The sequence below is a fragment of the Pholcus phalangioides genome, unplaced genomic scaffold (assembly GCF_987345545.1).
Source record: "Pholcus phalangioides strain wild (caught in Gottingen) unplaced genomic scaffold, Ppha-v1.0 ptg000015l_1, whole genome shotgun sequence".
Lineage (NCBI taxonomy): Eukaryota > Metazoa > Arthropoda > Arachnida > Araneae > Pholcidae > Pholcus > Pholcus phalangioides.
The window spans coordinates 107,683,039-107,706,752 of NW_028301608.1; the positions used below are offsets into that span (position 1 = coordinate 107,683,039).

A 23,714-nucleotide genomic window follows, 5' to 3' on the forward strand; every position below is an offset into this window, starting at 1 on the left:
TATCCAAGTATGTATCTCTAGGCGCTCTTTCTGCTCCCCTTACTTTTCCAACATCTTGCCTTCTGACCATATGATGGATGCGTTTTAAAATTATGCGCCATGCGTTTCTTGGAAAGCCTTTCTCGTGAATCTTCCGTTGTTATTTTTTTTTTTTTTTAATTTACCTTTTTTTTTTTTTAGATATATTTATATATATATTATTATTATTCCTTGGCCCTCCCCGTCCGACTAACTGACATTGAGCGATTGCCCCACGACTCTCAGGCAGATTGATACCTTTAGGGAACGACCGACCTCTCGAAATTACGACCTTGCAGCATACACACAGATAGATAGAGTATTTCGGCCTCTTTCTCTACATTCTTCTTCTTTTGGGACCTATGCCGACCATGCAATGGCCTTCCCCCCCCCCCCTGAATTCTGGTCCACAAAAAAAATGAAATAGGTTTAGGAAAAAAACGTATTAGATATATAGGCAGTATGAAAAATACCCGGTTAGATACAGAGATGCACACCAGTCTAAAAATTTAAATATAAAAAAAAATGAGCTATGTTATATCCCATGGAACCTCTGGAAAGTTTCGCTACCTGTAATGATCATCATTAATATCTCCCTTCGGAGAACGTTCTGGAATGTTCTCATAGCCATTGCCTTTGGGGTGTATGGACTCTGAATTTTCTTCATCTCCTTTTGTTTTGTTTTTTTTGTTTTTTTGAAGATGTACACGTGAAATACGAAGAAGCGATGAAATGAGAATGTTCGTATCACAAGCTGATTGGAATTGAGAGATTCCCTGCGACTTGCAAAGTCAGGGAAAGTTGGGGAAAGACAGAGGAATGAAATGTGGTCAGGGAAAGTGAGCTTACACCCCTTGAGGAAATTATGGCAGATTTCCTATCGACTTGCACTGTCGGAGAAAATCAGGAAAAATAAAAATGGTTATGAAAGTCAGGGAAAATGTCAAATATTTGGCAAAAGTTGGGGAAATTGTAAAATATTTACATTTCTGTATCTGGCAAAAGCGACAGGGAAAATGGGTCAGGGTTAGACTATCACCTGGCAGTCAAGTGGTTAGAAAGCTGCGGTGAACTGCGCCACTTGCCAGATTACTTGAGTGAACTGCTGCACCTTGCCAGATCTCTTCGGGCATGGCCCCACAACGGTGAGGCTGACAGGACTCCAGTCCTGGGGCCCGGGACAATTACTATCATTTTTTTTTAATGCTATAAATTCACTATAGAAGGTCCCGTGAAAAACCTGGCTTGGGGGACCTCTCAAAAATGTCAGCCAAACTGCCCTGAACAAGGATGTAAGGGGAGGGGCATGCCTTCGGTTGACCCGTGTCACAGTTCCAGACCATTTAAGTGTCGTGTAACAGTTCCAGACCATTTAAGTGTCGTGTAACAGTTCCAGACCATTTAAGTGTCGTGTAACAGTTCCAGACCATTTAAGTATCCTGTAGCACAGTTCCAGATCATATAAGAGGCCCGCGGCATATTCACAGATCATTTAAGTGGCCCGCGGCACATTCACGGATTACTCAAGTGGCCATCACACTGTTCCAGATAACTTAAGTGATTCGGTGCATTAAGTCCGGTGCATTCCTAGATCACCAAAGTGACCTGTGGCATAGTTCCAGATCACTCAAAGGGCCCACGATTACACATTTTCAAACCAATGAAGTAGCTCGCGCTCTCCTCAAGATCGAGCACCCTTGCTCCATGCTTCCTGTGCTATATGTATTCTTGCGTTGGAGATCATGGCGTGTTTATGAGCCGAAAAATAAAGTATCCACGAAGCGAGGGAAATGAACTAAAGAGCATATAAAATACTGACCTCTTCTCAATTTTCCCATCACCCCTGAAAGAAACTATCCAATGAACTATCCGTGCGCACATTTCCTAGAATAAAATATGTTTGAAAAAAATTACTTTCTCTCCGGACTTCACGCTTCTACTTTATTTTTGCAGCTCTTGCGGCCATTAACACTATGTAAAATCGTCAATATCTCATGAGTACATCCTACGAGTTAGGTACATTAAAAGAAAAAGAAAACCCCCTCATATGTATTAGATGTATAATCCGTTAACTTATTACTTCACGTGCACGTTCTTCCCCTTGACGGTTTTAAATGACCGGACGACGAGGGAGGCCGGAAAATTCATTGCTTTTAACCTCCGCCCAGTTCCTTGAGTTTGGTTATGAATTGCGCAGTTTGTGGGAAGTTGTGGGAAATTCTCTCTTATATTTACGATTTTCCTTCTTTGAAGGAAAGAAAGAAAAAAAAATTACGAGGATTTTTTTCGAAAGTTACTTTAAAGCTCGTTCTTCCCATGCTTATTTTTTACCACACGTAATTATTTTTCTTTTCCATAAATTTTCGCTCATGAACGGGGACAGTGTCGCCATTGACACATTTTGCGTGGCCTAAACATTTTTATGCTTTTTATATTCAACTCTTTTTTTCCACAAGCTGGAAAGATATAGCTTAGATGTTAATGTATAGAAGAGCAATGGAAATCTTGGTGGAGATCATGGTTGTGTTAAAAGTATGTTCGGTCTCTGAGTTACGTATAGTGTTTTTGAGTATACATAACTTGAGAAATTTGTAGCCCTGCAGCATGTTAAAAGCATTAATATATGAGCTAATGTAACCAGTATAAATATTCGGTGTTCAGATATTGCAGTAAATTTTTTCTCATCGTGTTTGGCACATAAATATAGCGACGATATTTTCAATGCATGGTGGTCTGAGCAACATGTAGTTCAATATTATGTACTAAACTACAGTTGGCCAACAGCTGTCCCGTGAGGTGATTTTGTGCGGCCCCCGATAAAGTAAAAATAAATTATCAAATTAAAATTAATAATTTACGAGGTGTTAAATCAAATTTGTAATCATTATTTGAGCTATTCTCGTTACAAGAGCGAAAAATACATTCATTATTATTAGCGACGAACATAATTTACTATGTTATCTCACCAGACTGCCTTTTCGAACACACAAATTGTTCATAAAGCTTGGGCAAATGGGTAATTTTTTTCCTCCACTTCGTTTGACAAATTGCTTATTTAGCCAAAATGAAAATTGACGTTAATAATTAGGACAAATGTTTCATTTGTTATATTCAATTGATTGAATATAACAAATGAACATTCAATCGATTGGGTGGAATATTTTTCAGAAAAAACTTATTTTTTATGCATTACATCAGGGGAACGCAACCATATAGACAGTATGTTTATGAAGATTTAGAACCCCAAACCCCCCTTTGTGTACGCCAATGGTCATACTAGTTGTAGGTTCATTGATAGTCTTTTACTATTACTATTAATCCCTTATATTTCACGTTGATTTTATATGCATTATTTCAAAGAACACAGCCCGAAATGCCCATCAAAGCTTCGAAAATCATTACTTAACCCTTTCAGACCCTGTATGCACACACAAATGTATGAATTGCCTTTTCTCACTGTATAATTTTTTTTTTCTTCGACCTCTCTCAGGAAGTTAGCCCTGGCTTAAAGGGTTGTGTAAGTCTTGAGTAAATATGGTGGGCATATATACAGGATCTTTATAATTGAAGTTCCACTTTGAAATGGCCATAAAAGGGAAACTACTGGGCAAAATACTATCAAACTTTTTAATAGTTTACAAGAGGTCATGGGATTCAATATTCCGGGAAAAAAAAGTTCAAAAACTCCAGCGGGGAATGGCAGTGTATGCAATACTGCTAAACGAAATAAGACATGAAGACATCATTTTGAAATGTTTTTAATCGTTTCTAAAACTTGTCACAAAGCATGTTCAATGTGGCATCCACCATTTTCTGAAAGCAAATTAAATCTCGTTATTGAGTTCTCAACAGTAGCTCTTGGCATATCAGGAAGAATGTTACGGACAGAATGTCGGTGTATCACATTTTTCAATTCCGCCAAATTGTTTATCACCATGAACAGTGGCTTTGAGGTAACCCCATAGCCAGAAATCACACCTCCCCGTTAAAAAGTCTCGCCGAAGAGAGCAACAGGCCTACAACGGTATAATTATTCATTCATTACACTTCGCTCACTATGAGTTGGGAAACAAACTCATAGTTTAAAAAAAACTGATTGCAGAAGGCAGCACATACATAACAAGCATTACACAGAAACAAACTTCACGGAAGGTTCACTATACGTTCCCCCCACATTCCAACATGTACCAATTCGTTAGAAGTTCCGCAGAGGAATATGGACGAGGTGCATGTCTGGTTTAGTAGTGGTAACCAGAAGTCACAGAATACATACAGCGCCATTCCCAGCTGGTGGGGAGTTTTTGAACCTTTTCTTTTGTGGAAAATTGAATCCCATTTATTCTGTAAACTAAGCTATTACCAACTTTGATAACATTTTGTTCAGTAGTTTTCCCTTTATGACCATTTCAAAGTGGAACTTTAATTGTAAAGACCCTGTATATATATATATATGAGCGGTCCGAAGCATACAGGAATTCCTCTCTTGAAACTATATATATATATATATATGAACTTTATTGATAGGGGGTTGTTAAGTTAGCTTCCAGGAAAAAATGTCTCCGGAAAAAATGTGATTTATTACATAAATTTTAGCAGTAAAGTTCTAGAAGAAATTGTATAGAAGAGGAATCTACCCTACATTACGTCTTGACTAAAAAAAGAATTTAAACAAACTGAGTTACTTCGCAAAAAAAATTGAAAATTAAAAAAAATAAATATTTATTGGCATTTATGTCTTTAATGCATTTTTTGAGTATCAAAAATGCAAAAAAAACAACTTGAAAATTCCAAAAAATATATGTTTGGGTGTGAAAGGGTTAAAGCAGCTATCTCATTATGAGTTTACGGTGCTCACTACCCAGTGCTTAATTTTTTTATTGTGTCCGATTTCGTACTTGCATGCTAATTACCAGCTCCACAATTGAAAGTCATTTCAAAGATCAGCAACATGTTGATTTGCGTTTGGCACATGTTAGAGTTTCCATGTCTGTTCTCTGCTGATGAATGGCATAGAACAAAGGTTCTTGACCCCTTTTTTTTTCCCCGCGACCCAAAATCAACCATACGATGAACATCGCTAACCATTGGTCTATTTTTAATTTAAATCTTCTTGTTAAATATCTAATCATTCACAAAATGATAGATATTTTATATTTCATTTCACTAATTTAGTTATTGAAATCAGTCACAGTTGTGTCTCTTAACAGCGGAGTTTACAGGGCCCTGAATCAGACAGGGGAGTCACTCAATAACCCAGTTCATGTGTATCTTTCAATAATGAATTCATTCGACTCATTATTTTCCATCTATTGCCTCATTATCTCGTAGTGTAATCATATCTATCTCAAATGATGCCGTTCTGTTTAAAATAAAAAAAATTTTAATATACACATGATTTCGAAAAATATGTATAGAGATGCGCACGCACGCTATCTCTGGCCAAAGTTGGCGTGATTGGGTCAGAGTTGCGTGCAGACCGACGTGTTTGGACGTCAACTTACAAAAGAAAGATCTACATGATCTCTATCAATTTATTAGATTATTTAAAGCAAACAATACTATTGTTTATTTATCAAGTTCATTGTGCTCTGATATTGGGACAAGAATCGGCGGATTCTACGTGAAGTATAAGTCCGAAGATAGTCATCTTTTTCAAAGACGACCCCTCTCGCTGGAAATATAAGCATATAATTTGTGACCGCGTATCATCATTCATCAGAATGTGGGAAATTTTTCAAAATAAAATTTAAAAAATAGTGCTGCGGCACCCATGGATATCGTAAGATCGGGGAAGGGTGCCGCGAGATATTCTGCTGATATATCTTCTTCCTCAAACAAAATATTTTATTTAACCCTTTCAGACCCGAACATTCATTTTATTGGAATTTTTGAAATGTTTTTGCGCTTTTGATGCTCAAAAAATGCATAAAAAGCATTAAATATTAGCAAATCTTTATTTTTTCAGGAAGCTATCTTAAAAAAATCCCGAAAGTTCAACTTTAAGTGCTGCCCCCCCCCCCCCCCTGATGAAAGCCTCAAAAGTTTATATTCGCCATATTTCTAACTCAAAACTTACACAACCCTCTAGTCAGTGCTTAACTCCCTGAGGTCAAAAGAAAAAATTCTACAGTTAGAAAAAGAAACCTACACATTTGTGGCACCAGGCTCTAAAAGGGTTAAACGCCTGTGTCGTTGGCGAATTTGACGAGCACTTAAAATTTATCTGCGACTATACATAATACCCTGGAGCGTAATTGGTGAATTTGATAAATATTAAAAAAAAGTTCCAAATGAGTCTAAATAGTATGCGTGATGAATGCTTTCTGACCCCATGATGACAAATTTTACGATCTCACCCCCGATATAATGATACAATATATGTATTATTACCATGTAGGGATATCATATGGGACGATTTATCATGTTCATCAACGACGCGACGTTTGAGTATTATGCATAATAGCCTTTAAAACTGATAATTTTTTAGTCGGCTGTTTATTAAATTTACCAGCGACGCTTGGGTACAATGCCTAATCACCTGTTAAAATTGATTAATTTAGGGGAATTTATCAAATTTACGGACGACACGGGTAGCCTACTATGCTTCATCCTGTAAAAGTGATAAATTTAGAGAAATTCGTTAAACTTATCTAAAATGCTTGACGATTATGCATAATAACCGTATTTATGACATTTCGTAACATTTATAACGAATTACAACAGCTAAAATTCTAGGTAAGACTCAAGTTTTCTCCCCTCGGTCCACCAAGTCTCAACGATTGTCGTACGTCCTGAAAAGTAGAAAATAAATTTTATAATATTTATTTCGAAAAAGTAAATACGGTAGATCCCGCTTATAACGTCCCCCAAAAAACCATCATGAGGAAACGTAGTAAGCGCAAAAAAAAGGCTTTAAACGATTTTGATCAATAGTCTACGTATTAGTAAAAGTTGGGGAGCCATACTAAGAAAATGAGCTGTACTAAGCGGTAAAACGTTCCAAGTGGAAACTTTACATGCGAGTTCTACTATATAGGCTATATGTTCTTTCAATCTCGGTGAGTTTGAACAGGGTGGTGCACATTTGTAAGCATGTGCGAATGTTTTGAATGTGTGCGTTCTTATGCTTCAGTGTGTGTGTGTAAACCAGTCTAATTGCTGGAGAAATGTACATTATTTTTTTAAAGCCTAGGCTGCCGTATTTCTTGCGAAATCTTATCAGTTGTTTGCTTCTTCTTTCCATTCATTGTTAAAGTATTCAATTGTTGTATTTTTTTGTTGAGGAAACAGTTGGCGGGTTAGAGAATGGTTTTCTTTTTCTTGTTTATGTGTTTATGACTATCCGAATCATATATGCTTTACCCAGAGCCCCGCGGCCCAAATATGGCCCACGGAGTTATCTGATGTGACCCGTGACATCAAATCTAATTTTGCAAAAATGAACTAAACGACACGTTCTCGGATAACTTGAGTGCCCCGCTGCACAGCCCGTGGCACATTTCCAGAAGTGGCTCGCAAAATATTTCCAGATCACGTGAATTATTAGCGGCACATTTCCAGAGTACTTAACTAGCCTGCTAGGTCACTCTAGTGAATCACAGAGCATTTCCACATCAGTTAAGTGACCCGCGATGGTGCTGTTCCAGATCACTTAAGTGCCCCCCCCCCCTCGACACATTTTCAAACCAATGAAATGGCCCGCACTCTCCAAAAGTTTGAGCACCCTTAACATAGGGCGTACTGCTTGCATTTGTACGTAGTCCGGCATAGTCGGAATTATTAGTTCTATAAAAATTCGAATTATTTGGATCGTATTGTAAAAATTTTGAAATACTTTATAAATAAATATTTTTATACTTACATGTAGTTTAAAGCACGTAATTTTACATGTAGTTTAAAAAAATTTGCTTACACGATTCAGAATCAGATATTTTTCCGTGGACTAATTTTTTCATCGATTAATTCCCAGGGTCGTCTACGAATTGTCATTTACTATTACGAGATCAAATTAAACAAGATATCCAAACGTGTTCTAGGTGATTCCGAATTCCTAGAATTGAGAAAATTTTACTAATTTCTGGAAACGGGATAGAGTCGCTTTGTATTTTTATGTATATTTGGCTTCTCTTGAATGTGTACAATGTGTGTGTGTGTGCGTGCTGACTCTCTCCAGTTTCAATGTAATAGAAATTTTCCAATTAAAGTGTCGTTTTCTGAAGCCTCTTCCTCGTTAAGAATGGAAAAATTAATTTAATTTTTCTCGTAGAGAGGGTCGTCGGGAAGGAGGGAGGGAGCGATGGGGGGGGGGAGGAACCCATTTTCTTCCTCTTTAAGTCTCTCAATTTTAATTTTTCATTTGTTTCTTTGAGAGGAAACCTCCGAAGAGGAATCGTCGTCGTCATCGTTTTATGCAAATTAATTAAAAAAATATCTCTACTAATTAACGAGCGTTGAAAAGGGCATTTCCTCAGCTGTGCTTCCGGTTATGTGAGGGCATGTTTAATGGAAGTCTTTTGTTTCGAGTGAAATTAACATGAATATATTGAATTACAATGACTTTTTTTTTTTATTGTCCTAATGAATGTTTATGATGTGAGTTTGAATTGTTATTATGAAGACATCAGTGTGTTATGTATGAAAGAGTTGATATTTTCTATTTGCCTTCATTATTGTATCAAATGTCGAGTCGCGAAATTTTCAAAATAAAATATGAAAATTTTTTATAAGAAATTTAATTAAAAATTCATTTTAAAAATTTCTGGAATTGCATCTATGATTAACTTTAGCCTTTTAGCTTGAGAGCCCAGGGCAAAGCATGTATTCCCCCCCCCCCCCCGATATAAATATGTTGCTCGAATATATGTTCTTTTGGATTTGAACGAGTCCTTAAAATTATGGATGGTTTTGGGAAAGTTCGTCCCTTGCCCACGTGTGGGATATCGGGACCGTTTGTCTAAATTTTTGCAATTTCAGAGCGACAGAGAATGTAGTCTACAGACCTGCCAAAGCTTCCGGATTTTTCACCCTTCCTCCTGGTCTCCGGATTTTGGCAGAAAATTAGATAGAGCAGCCATAAAAAAGTCTTGGTGACTGCATTTAAGCAACTGCAAAGACGTGACTTTGTTTAGGTAGCGTTTATCGGCAATCATTTATCAGGGGGCCTGACCTTGGTTGTCGAAATTTCTTTATAATCGTTATAAGTTTTTTCGTCAGCAGCTTTGTATTTTGAAGTTTTTTAATTGTTTCCTCTGATTAAATAAATGTCTTCAGAAATAAAATATAAAACTGCTTTCAAGAGTTCATATACCCAAGATTATCAATCGGTGATTGACAATCACTGATAGAATCCACGAGAGGAAACACTTATGTTTTATGAACAGTATGTAGATGTGATTTCTCTATTCTGCATGGAAAGACCGACATTGAATTATATTCTGCTCAGGGGCAATACAGAACCTGCCTTGAGGGGGGTGGAATGGAACTTCTTAATTGAGTAAAAAAATCATTTTGTGAATGTTTTTTTGTTTTTTTTTTTGATCGAGTTTATGAATGTCGGGGGCATCTCCAGATTTCTGGATTCCAAAAGTTGGCACGTCTGAGTCTATCTGGATTCATCTATTACAGTGCTTCCCAACCTGTGTTCTACGGAGCCCTTACGACTCCGTTTAAACTTTCCAGGGGCTCTGCGGCACACAGGTCCAAGAAAACAAAATCAATAAATTTAGTAAATAATAAATAAAAAAAAGAGTCCTAAGGAGCTACACTGTAGAAGTTGATTCTAAAAAGGACTCCGTGAATCATAAAGTTTGAGAATGGCTGATCTGTGATAACAAAGGAGCCTATATACACGTACTTTGCTTTGCAGGTGCCCTTTAAAAATTAGGCCAAGGATAAACCTAATGATGCATATATACAGGGTGCATAGGAATGCCCCCTTGGCCGCAAATTACTGGCCGTCGTTGATCCCAGAGACATACTTCCCAATTAGAAACAAGTACCCAAATAACGTGTAGACTTCAAATACTTCATTCATATTGAAAGGGGGTTGCATAGTCATTAAGATTTAAAAAAATAACTTTTTATTTATTTATTATTATTTTATTTTTATTTTTTATTACAATAACCCAGGAGGCATGAAATGCCTTCACTTACATTGGAAAAGTAATAGTAAAATAATAACAATAATAAAAATAATTAGAAATAATAGTCAGAAGGGAAAGCTCTCCGTATATACGGAGCCAAGTCGAAATCCTCAGCGGAAGAAAATCTTGCGTAGGAGACGCATACGAGTTCTGATGTCAGACTGTTCCATATTGTTCTCGTCACTCTGCATCTGAATCCGTGGAAAAAACAATCTCTTCTTGGCGTTGGTATTCTTATTTGGAAGCGATGCCTCCGTAGGTTAGCTTGTCTGTCTATGATCTCGAAGAAAGGCTCTCCCGATGATAGATAAACCATTTGGTAGACTAGTGTGTAGCACATCTTCAGATCTGCATCGATTCCACTCCATTCCAGCCGCTCATGCCAGCAATTCGTTTAGTAAAGGACCTCTGTGGCTTTTCAAGGAGATTTATGCCCTTAATTTTATGGGGGCTCCATACTTGCGCGCAGAACTCATTCGCCATACGACGGTTCCCCGGAGGGAGCATCTATTTTCTCAACTAGATTTTTTAAAAAAATTACATCCTACCCCAGGGAGCAACCATTGGCCCCGAAGTTGACAATTTACATTACATTACAATTAAAATAACGGAACTATAGGATGACACCTTATATTATACCTTGGTCAGCGCCATTAATATGACGTGAGCAGGAATATTTGATGCTCCCGAGGTTATTACTTTAAGCCACTATTTATACGCCGTTATTATCCTTCCCTTACATAGCTTGTGTGCTTTAAAAAATATACATTAATATACATGCGTTTTATCAGTCTTTTAAATATTGAGTATGTAATCCATGTAATCCATTCATATTATTAGCATCGACTGGAACGTACTGACGCAAACCAGTTCAAAATGATATAAATTTATTTAAGAATAATATGACAACGTATGCGCATCACACTTGCCGTATGCCGTACATAAAATGTATGAAATTATGTTAGCTTTGCAGAGACTATGCCATTATAATTATCAGCAAAATCCAGGATGCGGCTCAGTGCAATGCCAAAATCCACGCATGTATCTAATTGCTGTGATGTTTCATTACTTAGTTGATAATGTTCAGGATCGGTGCGCCTGCCTAAATGCATTGATCCGCTTTTTAACGTCGAAATAGATAGTTTGTACAGACAACTCCACTGGAAAAGTGGTTGGCATGCAATTCTTAGACCCCCTATTGCTTTCTACCGGAGAGAATCATCATCGAATTGCAATTGAGGGTGACAATTGCAGGTGACACACCCTGAATGATATCGTAACTGTACAAAGTAAATAAGATCGGGCCTAACACCTACCCCTGGACGACTCCGCTTGGCGCCTGACATTCTCTGAACATGACGCTGGCTACGCGAACTTGATGAACCCTGTCTGATATCAGTACTTGAATTATCCTCACAATTTTATCAGGTACACTCACGGCAGCTAGCTTCCGAGATAATTGAATTTAGAAAACGAAAAAAGGGTGAGAAAGAACAGCATAACACCTAACGGACAAGCTAATTATTTAGCTATTTCGAAATTTTCATAAAGATATTAATTCATTTGCTTTTTGTTTTAAAAATTAGAAATTTAGAATAATTTCAGTGCAATTATCATGATGTGATTTGATCCAGAACCCCCCCCCCTCCCATAGGCCTACACACACACACAAAATGTGGGGCTGACAGTGCTAAAACCCTGCGGCCCGGGACGATTCTCATCATTCTTTGTTTATTCACGCTATAAAATCATCATAGAGGGGCCCCCGTGAAAGTCTGGTCTGCGGGGTCCGCAAAATATCCCAGCCTAGGGGCTCTGCTTTGGGATGTGTGGGGGGGGGGGTCATTGGGTGGACATAGCAGGCATAAACGAGTGAGTTTACACGAGTCGAGTCAAAGATGTTTAGTTAATCCGAAGACCTATGTTCAGTAGCCTACTACCTTTTCGGGTTGGACGATCCTTTAAATTATAGGCGGCCCTTAGACCCTCTTATCCATACCCATTGGGAAGGCAGGACCGGGTTAAATAGCTTGTACTTGCATTTTATCACGATTTCTGTCAAAAAATCTGGTTTTCGGGGACTTTAATGATGACATTGACTGGTGTTGGGTGTGAAATTTAATCAGTGTTTGTACTTCTTCTATGTGATTGCAGGTGCTATCCAAAAGAAAAGTGGTTCCCCGGTGAATACTCTGTATGGTGCCAAAACAAAAGCGATTCTACCACCTCCGTTATAAGATGTTGCAGCGACTACGACTACTGCAACCGAGATCTGAACCCAACACTTCCACCTCCCATGCACATTACTGGTAAGTGTTCAAATAAATTTCTTCGCTACATGAAAATTCTTGTCCGGATTTCAGCAAGTTGCAAAGGGGTCGGGGGGCTGCAACGAGTCGCAAAATATTCCCGATCAAAGTGCATCGAATAAGTATTTCACTGTACCACAAATTGCTTAACGAATTTCTAGTCTCAATTTCTATCAATTTACAGTGGATTCCCCCCCCCCCGCCGCCACTTATAAAGTTTTTTTTTAAACGCCATATGAAATGATACCAAATTGTAACTGGGGAAAACGCTTTAAACGGGAAATCTTAATGAGAATTAGTTGGAGAAAATAAGTCGTACTAAGCGGGAGAATATACTAAATGGGATCGACTTATATACTTTACATCATTAGTCCCGTAAAAAATAGCGTTTTAACCTTTTAAACCCAGACTGGTAAAGTATCAGAAACAATGCAGTTCACCGAGGATGTTGGAGATGCACTCTTATAATGTATATGTTACGGTAAATGTGATAAATCGGTTACTATTCATACTTACCAATCGTCTTTGTAAGTTTGAAAATTTTTTCACTTTTACCGGAAAATATGCATTATAGGCTACCCACAAGTTGTCGTTGGTAAATTTTATAAATACTGAAGACATTAGGCTCTTACCGGCGATTTTGTATAACAACCAAGTGTCGTTGGTAAATGTGATAAATACTTGAAATTTACCACCTTTATCTGTGAATATGCATAACCAGGGCCGCAACTAGATGCTTGGTCACCTGGGGCAAGCGCGCATTTTAACGCCTCCTTGTAATGTTGAAGGAGAGGTTTCAGGATAAAATTTGCGCCCCCCCCCCGGGGCACGATACCCGCCTGGTCCCCTCTAGTTGCGGCCCTGTGCATAACACCCTAGTGTAATTGGTAAATTTCATGGGAAAAATATTACAAATGAGCCTAGTTCATGTGATGAATATAGTCGAACCCCTATATAATGATACAATACATGTTTGAATTATCATATAGTACGATTTATCATGTTTACCAACGAAATAATGATAACAAATTTTACGATCTTACCCCGATGTAATGATGAATACATGTATGAATTATCATGTATTGTAGGGCTATATCATATAGTACGATTTATCATGTTAACCAACGACGTGACGCTTGGATATTATGCATAATCGCCGGTAAAAGTGATTAATTTAGGGAACTTTACCAAATTTACGAAACTGCTCGGCATTAATGCATAATAACCGCCTTACTAGATCATAGTCCGCCACTCTGCGTCAAGGAAGAGATATAAGCAGGTGGTCGAAGAAGACCCGGGGACCATGCTTGGAAATCGAGCATAATAACCGGATTTATCACATTTGCCTTAACAGATATAAAATTTGATGAGTTGATAACTGGTTGAATAATTTCGGAACAATTAAATTTCAAATTCTCCTTGCGGTCCACCTGTCTTATTTTCGCGGATTTCCTCTAATCCGCGAACCCCAGATGGAGAAACACTCAGAATGGGGGAGAATAGCCACTCCATACATTTTCACCTCAATCTGTGCTATAACATAGCTCAAGCGACACTGAGCGTCGCAAGTGTTTTAACTCAGTATTTTAGATGTGTGGGTTCTCTGCTCGAGCTTATAGATTACAGTGGATCTTGCTTATAACGTTCCCGCTTAGAACGTTTCCCCGCTTAGTGCGACTTTTCGTGGTCTGAACTCTTACTCATTCAGATTTCCAGTTTAAAACGCTTTCCCGCTAGTAACGTTTTTTTTTTTCTTGAAAACGTTATTGGCGGGATCCAATGTATTTTTATTTCTGGATTATTTACGTGGGTGTTCAGCTCCGTGATAAAAGATACTTTGCGCAGGGAGGTACCTGAGCACCCACAACGCCCTCGGTTCCGATACCACTTCCAGAGGACGTTCTTGGTACCTTCAATATCCAACCAAGTCCGGGCCGCTTTTACCAGAGGCGGGCCCGGCGCAAAAAGTAATAGTGCGTCTTAACAATTTCCATCCATGCAAAAAAATTTTGAACACGAAATTAAATGAAAACTAACACAAAAATTGATGAAAATTCAGCACCCGAAGTAATTTTAGACTAATAGGAGAGAAAATTACTGAAACTAATGAATATTTTGGACTGATGAATTAAAAATAATTGAAAAAAATATAATTCCAGAATTCATGAAAATCCAGAATTAACGGCAGTGATAATTCCAGAGTTGATGAAAGTTCAGAAGTAACAGTAGAAAAAAAAATTTCAAAATTACTGCAAAAAATAATTTCAGAAGTGGCGAAAGCCTCCGATAATTTGCCGTGAGTGCGGGGGGCCCGATGGGGCCTGACCTTGTTGAACACCCCCTTAGGGCGGTTTTGAACCACGGAAGTCCTCTGGTGATTGTAAATTGAAATACAGTAGCCCTTAAAACAGTGGTTCTTAACGTATGGGCCGTGGCCAAAATATGGATCGCAGGGGAAATTCCAGAAATGGGTCCTACAAATCCACTTACAATCCGGTTATAAATTCATTTGTTGCGCCGATAGTTTCACGGATGCCCTAACGATTTCGACGGCCTATGCTAGGACCCAAAGATTTTTTGGTGCCCCTCCCCCCTTGAGCCATGATATTATATAGTCGATTCCCGTTTTAATGAATAACGTTATAGCGAAATCCCGTTTTAACGAACACTTTTCCCAATAACCCCTCCCCTCCAGATAAGTTGACGCAGGAACAATGTAAAATTCTGGAATTCCTTTACAATGAAATTCCGTTATTACGAAATGATTTCTCCGGTCTCTTGGAGTTCGTTATAACGGGATTCGACTGTATATTTTGAGGAGGGGGGTGGCATCCAATAAGACATAACATTATAACTGAACGCTCAGGAATGATGAAAATATGAGCACACTAAGCAAATATTAATGAAAATTCAGAATTTATGAGTATCTCTGAAATTAATGAAAGAAATGCATAACTTCTCAGAATTAATAAAGAGCATTTCCACAATTAAAGTGTATAACACCATGGTATAACACGCATATCGGGGGCGGGGGACAAAATAAAAGCGCTATATACGGGAAAACGTGTTACAACGCTTTAGATTCTGATGTTAGTAAAATTTTCAACAATTCTAATAGAAATCGAGAAATATCTTAATGCGCTTTATAGGCTACTGTAGACCTACTATATACTGTACACATTTCTCTCTGGAATTTCTAACGAATTGGTACATGACGGAATGTTTATTCTAAGGGTATGCGTGGCTCAAATACATACGCGTGGACATTAATACTATTTTAAGTAGTATTTATATTGTCAGAGTTGTACTTGTTTCGTGTTCTTGTTCTTATCATGTTCTTGCGTTATGATAGGCCTTATGCGTGTTGTAACGAGTCACGATGCAACGGAGGGACGCTAATGTGTTACTCGAAGTGTTTGCTCTGGAACAGTGGTTTGAAACCTGAGCTCCGCGGAGCCTCAAGAAAAATCCTTGGAGCTTCTTGACCGCTCCTGGAAAATAGAATAAATAATTCTATTAATAAACGAATAAGAAGAGAGACCTATAAGGGGGGTTCCGCAAGAGAAATCGATTATAAAAATCGGGTCAAAAAGGTTTGGAATCGCTTGTCTATAATACGAATTTTATATGAAGGGTCCCACACAGGGAGATTCCACTGTAACCCTTTTAGACCCTGGTGCCACAAATGTGTTGGTTGCTTTTTCTCACTGTAGAATTATTTCTTTTCTTTGACCTCAGGGATTCGAGCTCTGACTTGGAGGATTGTGCAAGTTTTGAGTTAGAAATATGGTGAATATGAACTTTGGGCGCTTTCATGAGAGGGCGGCGATTAATAGTTGAACTTTCGGGGGATTTCTAAGATGGCTTCCAGAAGAAAGTGCCTCTGGGAAAAGTGTGATACATTCAAATAGCATTCATAGCAGTCAAATTCTAGAAAATATTTTGCATGTGAAGATGAATAGGTATTCTCTACATCATCTTGGCTGAAAAAATTTGATCGAAATGAATCATTTCTTCACAAAAATAATAATAATGATAATAATTGAAAATCTGAAGCAAGAAAAAAAATTGGAAAATAAAGATTTGTTGACAATTATATGTTTTTAATGCATTTTTTGAGTATCAAAAATGCAAAAACATTTTGCAAATTGTAAAAATAAATGCTCGGTTCTGAAAAGGTTAGAGGGTCGAAAAATTGCTTTTGCACTGGATAGTAATATACCTAAACCGGTCCTGTGGGAAGCCTAGCGTTTTCAATCTGAGTGGATACTAATGGGACGTAGGCTCTTTAATGACGGAATAGACAGCCTACATACCTTTCGTTCCAGAATCGAGCCCAATATCAATCTAATATTGATGAATACTAACCATTACAGTTACGGGCACCGCGTAAATAAATTGAATTCCGTACCGAGAAGAAAAGGGTGAATGAACTTCTCCGCCCGGGACAATGTACAGTTTATACACATGCGAACAAAAAAAATTGAATAGTATGTACTTGGATGGTTTTGTCCGGGGCTTAGAAACATAATATTTAGTTATAAATGTTAATAAGTTAGTATTTGTTCAGAGTGGATGTGTGGTTCACGCCTCATTAAAAATTATTTATTCGCCGGCCGGGTTTTTTACGATTGGCCCGTTTGTTGGTGGAGGCCCCGCCTGATGCGGCCCCGTTGGCCAGGATGATTGTCTGCTAAACAATAGTGGGCTTGTCTCTGAGCCTTCACATCCGGCTTCGAGCTCATTCCTGAATGGCTGGCGCTGCCAAAATGACGCCCTCTTTTACAATTTGGTAAACGTTAACGGGAGGAAAAAAAGTATTAATAATATAGAGAAATTTTCGAGGGATCGAAGTCATATTGCGTTTTGTAACGGGTGCAGATCCACCGTGGAGTCGTTTCTTCTACGGATTATTGACTTTGTTTTTTGTGTGTCGTTTGTGACGGTGTGAGAATGCGAATGCCACATCGAATGCCACATATAGCAGAAATTTGCATAAATGACCGCATTAAAGTGCTTTTTTACCCCCATGAGAGATTTCATTGAAATGCTGTTCAGGAAGAAACGGAATTTTTTGAATTAAGAAGGATCGCGATCGCTGACAAAAAACAAAATTCAGAGATTAGGCTGGCATTAGGCCTACACTATAAAAGTTTTAGAAAAGTTCTTTTGCAAAAGTTGAAAAAAAAAATGAGCCCATTGCTCGAATATAACGGATAAGCTTATTGGTTGCATTTTTCAAGTTTTATGAAGAACTTTAATTAAACTTTTATAGTGTAATCCTGACCTTAATAAAGATCGCGATGGGTGAGAAAAACAATTCAGAGATAAAGCCGTTGTATTAGGCCGGCGCGCATTAAACTACAAACTACTTACTCTTTTTTTTTTTCAAGTTCTGCGAAAGATCTTTTATCAAACTTTTATAGACTATTCCCGGCCTCAAGGCCGGATTAGGCTACATTATAAAAGTTTTATTGAAGTTCTTTTATACAACGTCAAAATGCAACCAATAAGCACATTGTTACATTTGCCTTAATGTAACAGATGTTCTTAATGGTTGCATTTTTCAAATTTTGCAAAAGAAGTTTTATCAAACTTTTATAGTGTAATGCTGGACTTAAGCCGGTATTACACTATAAAATTTTCATAAAAGATCTTTTACAAAACTTGAAAAATGCAACCAATAAGTTTGCTCGCTATGTTCGCTCGAATGGAACCGATACGCTTATTAGTTGCATTTTTAAGTTGCATAAAAGAGTTTTTATTGAAATTTCGAGTTAATGAAAATTCAGACTCGAAAAAAATTTTGAATTAATGAAAAAAGTAATTCGAAAACTATCAAAAATTAGGACCTAATAAAAGAAATAATCTGAGAATTTTTGACTTTTGACAATTTAAAATTTTTGACTTTTTAGAATTTAAAATTTTTGACTTTTTACAATTTAGAATCTTAGACTTCGAAATCAAAATCAGTTCATGCATTAGAATTGTTTATCCACAAACAAAAATTTAGATTTTGTATCGTTTCCTGAATTTAGTACTTTATAATCAAGCGGGAATATGAGAAAACATCCTTTACGGCACTTTATAGTATGTAGGCCTACGTAGTAGCCTATATTCGTGTGTTCGTTCGTAAGCTGTAAAAGTCGTAGTTTCGACATAATATAATCATGTGTCAACATTAAAATACTATTCAGTTTATTTTCATACGGTTTTACAACCCGGTGCGTGTTCTTCACAATCCGGAGTGCGACTCATGCACAAATCTGGCCCTGTTTTTCGGCCTGATGCCTCGTGAATTTTAATGGTTTTAACTTGTAAGTGCGAGCTTAACAGGAACAATAGGCCTACTTATGACTTGAATAATTCAAATTATGGACTTTAATAATTGAAATTATGGACTTCAATAATTGAAATTATGGACTTCAATAATTGAAATTATGGACTTCAATAATTGAAATTATGGACTTCAATAATTGAAATTATGGACTTCAATTATTATTTTCTAATTGGATTTGAAAATGTATTTATATTCGTTCTTGTTTCATTTTATTAATTACGAAATAGTTACCCTTAACGACTGCAAAACAGGGAATAACCACAAATAAAATTCACTCATGTTCTGCAATGTCGGATATCTTTTAAGTAGGCCAGACGTCTTCGACTTTTCAGGCGTCCGCGGGTCACTAAACTCATACTGAGGTGAAATCAATAAGCTTAATGGATATTATGCCGTGAACAGGAAAAAAAAGCGTCATTTCTCTCCACCGGGAATCAAACCCAAGAGGTATGCAAGAGGTAGCAGATGCGATTCCCGGTGGAAAGTTTAGAATTTTAAGATCGAATCCAGATTTATAAGGGCTTAATATAATGTACAGTCATACCTTGGTAGTAGGTACCAAAGAGGTTTCGAATTTAACAGGGAACCTAAAATAATTAAAGACTTTATTTGTTGTGAAATTATAATTTTTTAATTATCAATTGTGGTTAGTTTTGAATTCACATTTGTTCATAGATTCTGAAAAAAAAGTTTCGATCACTTTTCTACTAATTATTCTGAAACTACTTTGAATGATTCTGTAATGATTTACTTCGATAGCAATGAAATTACTTCTTTCAATAATTTTACCTTTTTTTTTTCAAATCAATCATGACATTAGCCTATTTCAATAATTTAGAAATTATTTATTTTATTGATTTTCTCAAGATCATTGATTTTCTCTCACTAATTCTGAAATTATGTTTCAGCGAGAATAAGTCCTAATTCTGAAATTATTTATCCATCAATTAGAAATTTTTATGAAATATGAAATAATTTAAGTAATTCTGAAAAAAAATCCTCCCTTTTTCGTTAATTTCCAAAACTGTTTCTTTTATAAATTCTGAATTATTTTTTTTTCCATTAAGGTATTTTTCAGCATTTTTGTAAATTCTGTAATTCGGTAAGCTTGATGCCGACATTTCTGTTCTAAAATATATATGAAATCATATGTGCCCAAAAAGTTGCCCCCCTCACTTGTTCAGTGGCCTGTGGACTTTCCAAAAGTAATTTTTTTTATTTTCATCGAATGAGTTTGATTGGCCTCCCCCCCCCCCCAATCCTCTTTCGACCTTTTCAGCCATTCTTTCAAAAATGTTTGCATGCCACGACCCACAAAGGTGGGCGGCTGGCAGGGCTCCAGCTCTGGGGCCCAGGACGATTACCATCATTTTTTTTAATGCGATAAATTTACTATGGAAGGGCCCGTGGAAAATATGACGACCTGGAGGCCCGCCAAACAGCCTAGCCTAGGGCCCTGCTCCAGAATGTGTGGCCCATGGCCAAGACAGATAGCTCTGAGGGCCATGCATGAAGACTTTGAGTAAGCTATCCCCTTTCACATGCGTATGTGACTTGCGTAGCCCCCTTGAAATGCGTATCCAACTTCTGCCGCCCCCCCCATGGTCCCCACATCCACGAGTAGGGCCCCTGGGCTGGGATCTTTCGCGTGACCCCACCCCCCCCCCCTTCCCCGTCAGACTTCCCACGGCCCTTCTATAGTTTATGTACATCGTGGAAAAAACAAAAAATTATGTGAATTGTCCCGGGCCCTGTCAGCCCAGTCTTGTGGGAGTCATGCCCCCCCCCTCGTTTTTTCCCCATCACTATCGTTTTGCAATTTTGACTACCTTTTCCTCTGATCTATTTTTGCTTACCCTTGAACGGCCCATCACGTGCCCTCATGGTCACTCGAAGCTTGAAAGGTCGAGAACCATCAGTGTTTTGTGATGGATAGACTCGGCGACTCATCAATATTGCGATAAAATCAACGGCACAGTAAACTCACATAAACAGAAGAAAAGTAGGCCTGCGTATAGATAGGAATGATAATGACGAATATATCTGACAACCAGATAGATACTTACTACGCATTTTGAAGTGGGCGGATGACAGCAACTCTCCGACAGTTTTCTGTTGGTAGGCAGCCGTATCATGGCCGCCACCAGGTGAGTTGCAAAAGTTTTCTTACCATTTACAATTGACGCCATTTCTATGGCGACATGACCCAGTGCGCTACGAGGACCGACAGCTTAATAATGATTAATCGGATCTTGCGAAAACTTGAATCTCTACCATTACGAAGGCCAAGTTTACCCTCTGACATTCGGGTGTAATCGTGATTTTACAATGTTTTTTTACGGAAACTTCTGTGTTTTTTCGTCGGGACAAACAAAAAAAACCCAAATTTGTTGTTGTTGTTGTTATAATGAGTGGGTTTTGACCAGTTATCTTCTCTCGTGATTATACAAAAACAACAACAACTCCCATATATTTGAATGATTGTGTTTAAATGAGCCAAAAAAAAAACATTCACAATATCAAATGAGTATTTTTAATTTGCAAATGTGGATACATGTGGAGTTCACACACGCACACATTATCCACCAATAAAACTTCTGGAAACAGATCGAGATAATCATTTATCAATGGAATCCTTATGTGATTATCTCCGTTTCTCTTGGGTCAGTGTTTTATCTATGCAGTCCTGTTGGACGAACGATTCTTACCCTGTGTCATGCAGTCTTTCGATACAAAGAAGAATTTGAAGTTGGTTTTCCGAGGTTTTGCACCTTCGAGATGTGAATGTGAGGCTGTCTCTCATGTGGAAAGGTCTTTTCTTACCAGTGGGCAGGCAGAATGTAAAGTGAAAATGGTAACTACTTTTTTTAAATTAATGAAATAAATACACAATTTCAAAAAAAAACATTTCCAGAGTTAATTAAAAAATTCAGAATTAATGAAAACACTTCTAGAGAGAATTACTTTCAACATTTCCAGAATTAATGAAAAATAACGACTGAATTTGCTAAGAAATAATTGACAACTGATGAAAGAAAAAAATTAATGAAAGAATTACAATCGGACCCCGATGTAACGATCTTCTACTTTATAAACTCCTTGATTTAACGGAAATTTTTTAGAATTTCCTGTGTACATATTTGTTTTTTTGAACCTCGATACAACGATTTTCTTCAATTTAACAACAAAAATATCAGTTTTACGTCACGAGTTCTTATTTTTTCGAATCCCAGAAAATATGATCAGTTTTCACTGCAATATAGCTTATCATAGCATTTCAAAACAAGAACAAAAATCCACAAAAAAAACTTTTTTTGTAAATATCTTAATTTAAATTAAGAAATACATAATCCCCGAATTATTTAGAACATTTAAAGAATCAATGAAAAAAATTCTGAATTTATGGGGAATTGAAATTAATGAAAGAAATACATAATTTCTAAGAATTGATGAAAACATTTCCAGAATCAATGAAAACATTTCGGAATTGATGAACTATAGTGAAATAAATGCATAATTTCGGAATTAATGAAATTCAGAATAAATGAAAAATAACGACTGAATTGCTGAGAAATAATTGGCAACTGATAAGGGAAATTACTTTAAAAAATAATAGAAATATTAATGTTATAATAATGTCAATATCCTTTCTAGTCTCAATTATACAATATACAGGGTGTTTCATAAATTCGTAAATAGTTTAAAAATTCATAAAAATTGAAGGAATCGGTGTGTTTGAATGCAGTTCGCGAAAAAGTTATTCTCACGAAGTGAGATTTTTTTTTTCAAATTTTTGCCAACAAAAGCAAGTTACTGGAAATATGAAAATCAGAGACCTATAAAATACAGAGTGCACGATTAACAGCTAATTTCTAAATTTTCCTGTTACTGGCGGCGCTTAAGGTTTTCATTGCGGTGTTGATATTGGTGGATAAAATACTATTGATGAAATTGTTTTACTTCAACCACGAATCGCCATTTTCAGCTTTACGAGCGTTTCGAACTAAGACGAGATTGAAGAAAAACTCTGGTCCAATCACTCCTGCCGTACTGGTTTCCCTGGCCCCCTGTGGACAAAAATTTGAATTATTTTTTTTTTTAAATCAAAAACAAGCCCTTCATGAGAATAACTTTCGCAATCCGCATTCAAATATAATAATGGGGTTTTAAACTATTTACGAATTTATGGGTACATTGATAAATTACATACTAATGATAGAAATAATGAGTAGGCGTACAGATCCGATCTTAAAATTAAAACTAAATAGATCTCTAACCATTTTATAAACATTTAGGCTTTAATTTGGATTTTTATTTAAAAATAAGCACAAGCTCTCCGTGCCGGAGCTCGACACGCTACAAGCTCTTCTTCTGTTTTAAATACCACAGAAAGGTAAGCAATGTTTTCGGCGATATAGCTTATCATATCATTTCAAAAAAAACATTCAACAAAAAAGTACTTTTTTTAAATTAATTGAAGAAAAATACATGATGTCACGTCACAGACTCTCAAATGAAAACATTTCCAGATTCAATGAAAAAATTTTAGCAATTCATGAGGAATAGAAGTTGATGAAAGCATTTCCAGATTCAATGAAAAATAACGATTGAATCACTAAAAAATAATTGGCAACTGATAAGAGAAATTATTAAAAATTAATGAGAAAGAAATATTTATATTATAATATTACAGTCGAATCCCGTTTTAACGAATACCGTTATAACGAAAATCTCGTTTTAACGAATACCGTTATAACGAAAATCTCGTTTTAACGAACACTTTCTAATTCCCCGTCAGATAAGTTTTCGTTAGGGCAATGCAAAAACCTTGAATTCCTTTATTACGAAATTTCGTTATGACGAAGTGATTTCGCCGGTATCTCGGAGTTCGTTACAACTGGATTC

At 37.0% G+C, this 23,714-nt stretch overlaps 1 protein-coding gene across 5 annotated transcripts in view; it reads left to right on the top strand.

The window, feature by feature from the left end:
• The window catches only part of LOC149077314 (TGF-beta receptor type-1-like), a 569,773-nt gene that overhangs the window by 512,787 nt on the left and 33,272 nt on the right, over positions 1 to 23,714 (top strand). For all 5 annotated transcript variants that reach the window (XM_089245082.1, XM_089245084.1, XM_089245085.1 and 2 more), the window contains one exon: positions 12,315 to 12,469. In XM_089245082.1, the coding sequence (XP_089101208.1) occupies positions 12,315 to 12,469 (155 nt within the window). The remainder of the gene's footprint in view (positions 1 to 12,314; positions 12,470 to 23,714) is intronic.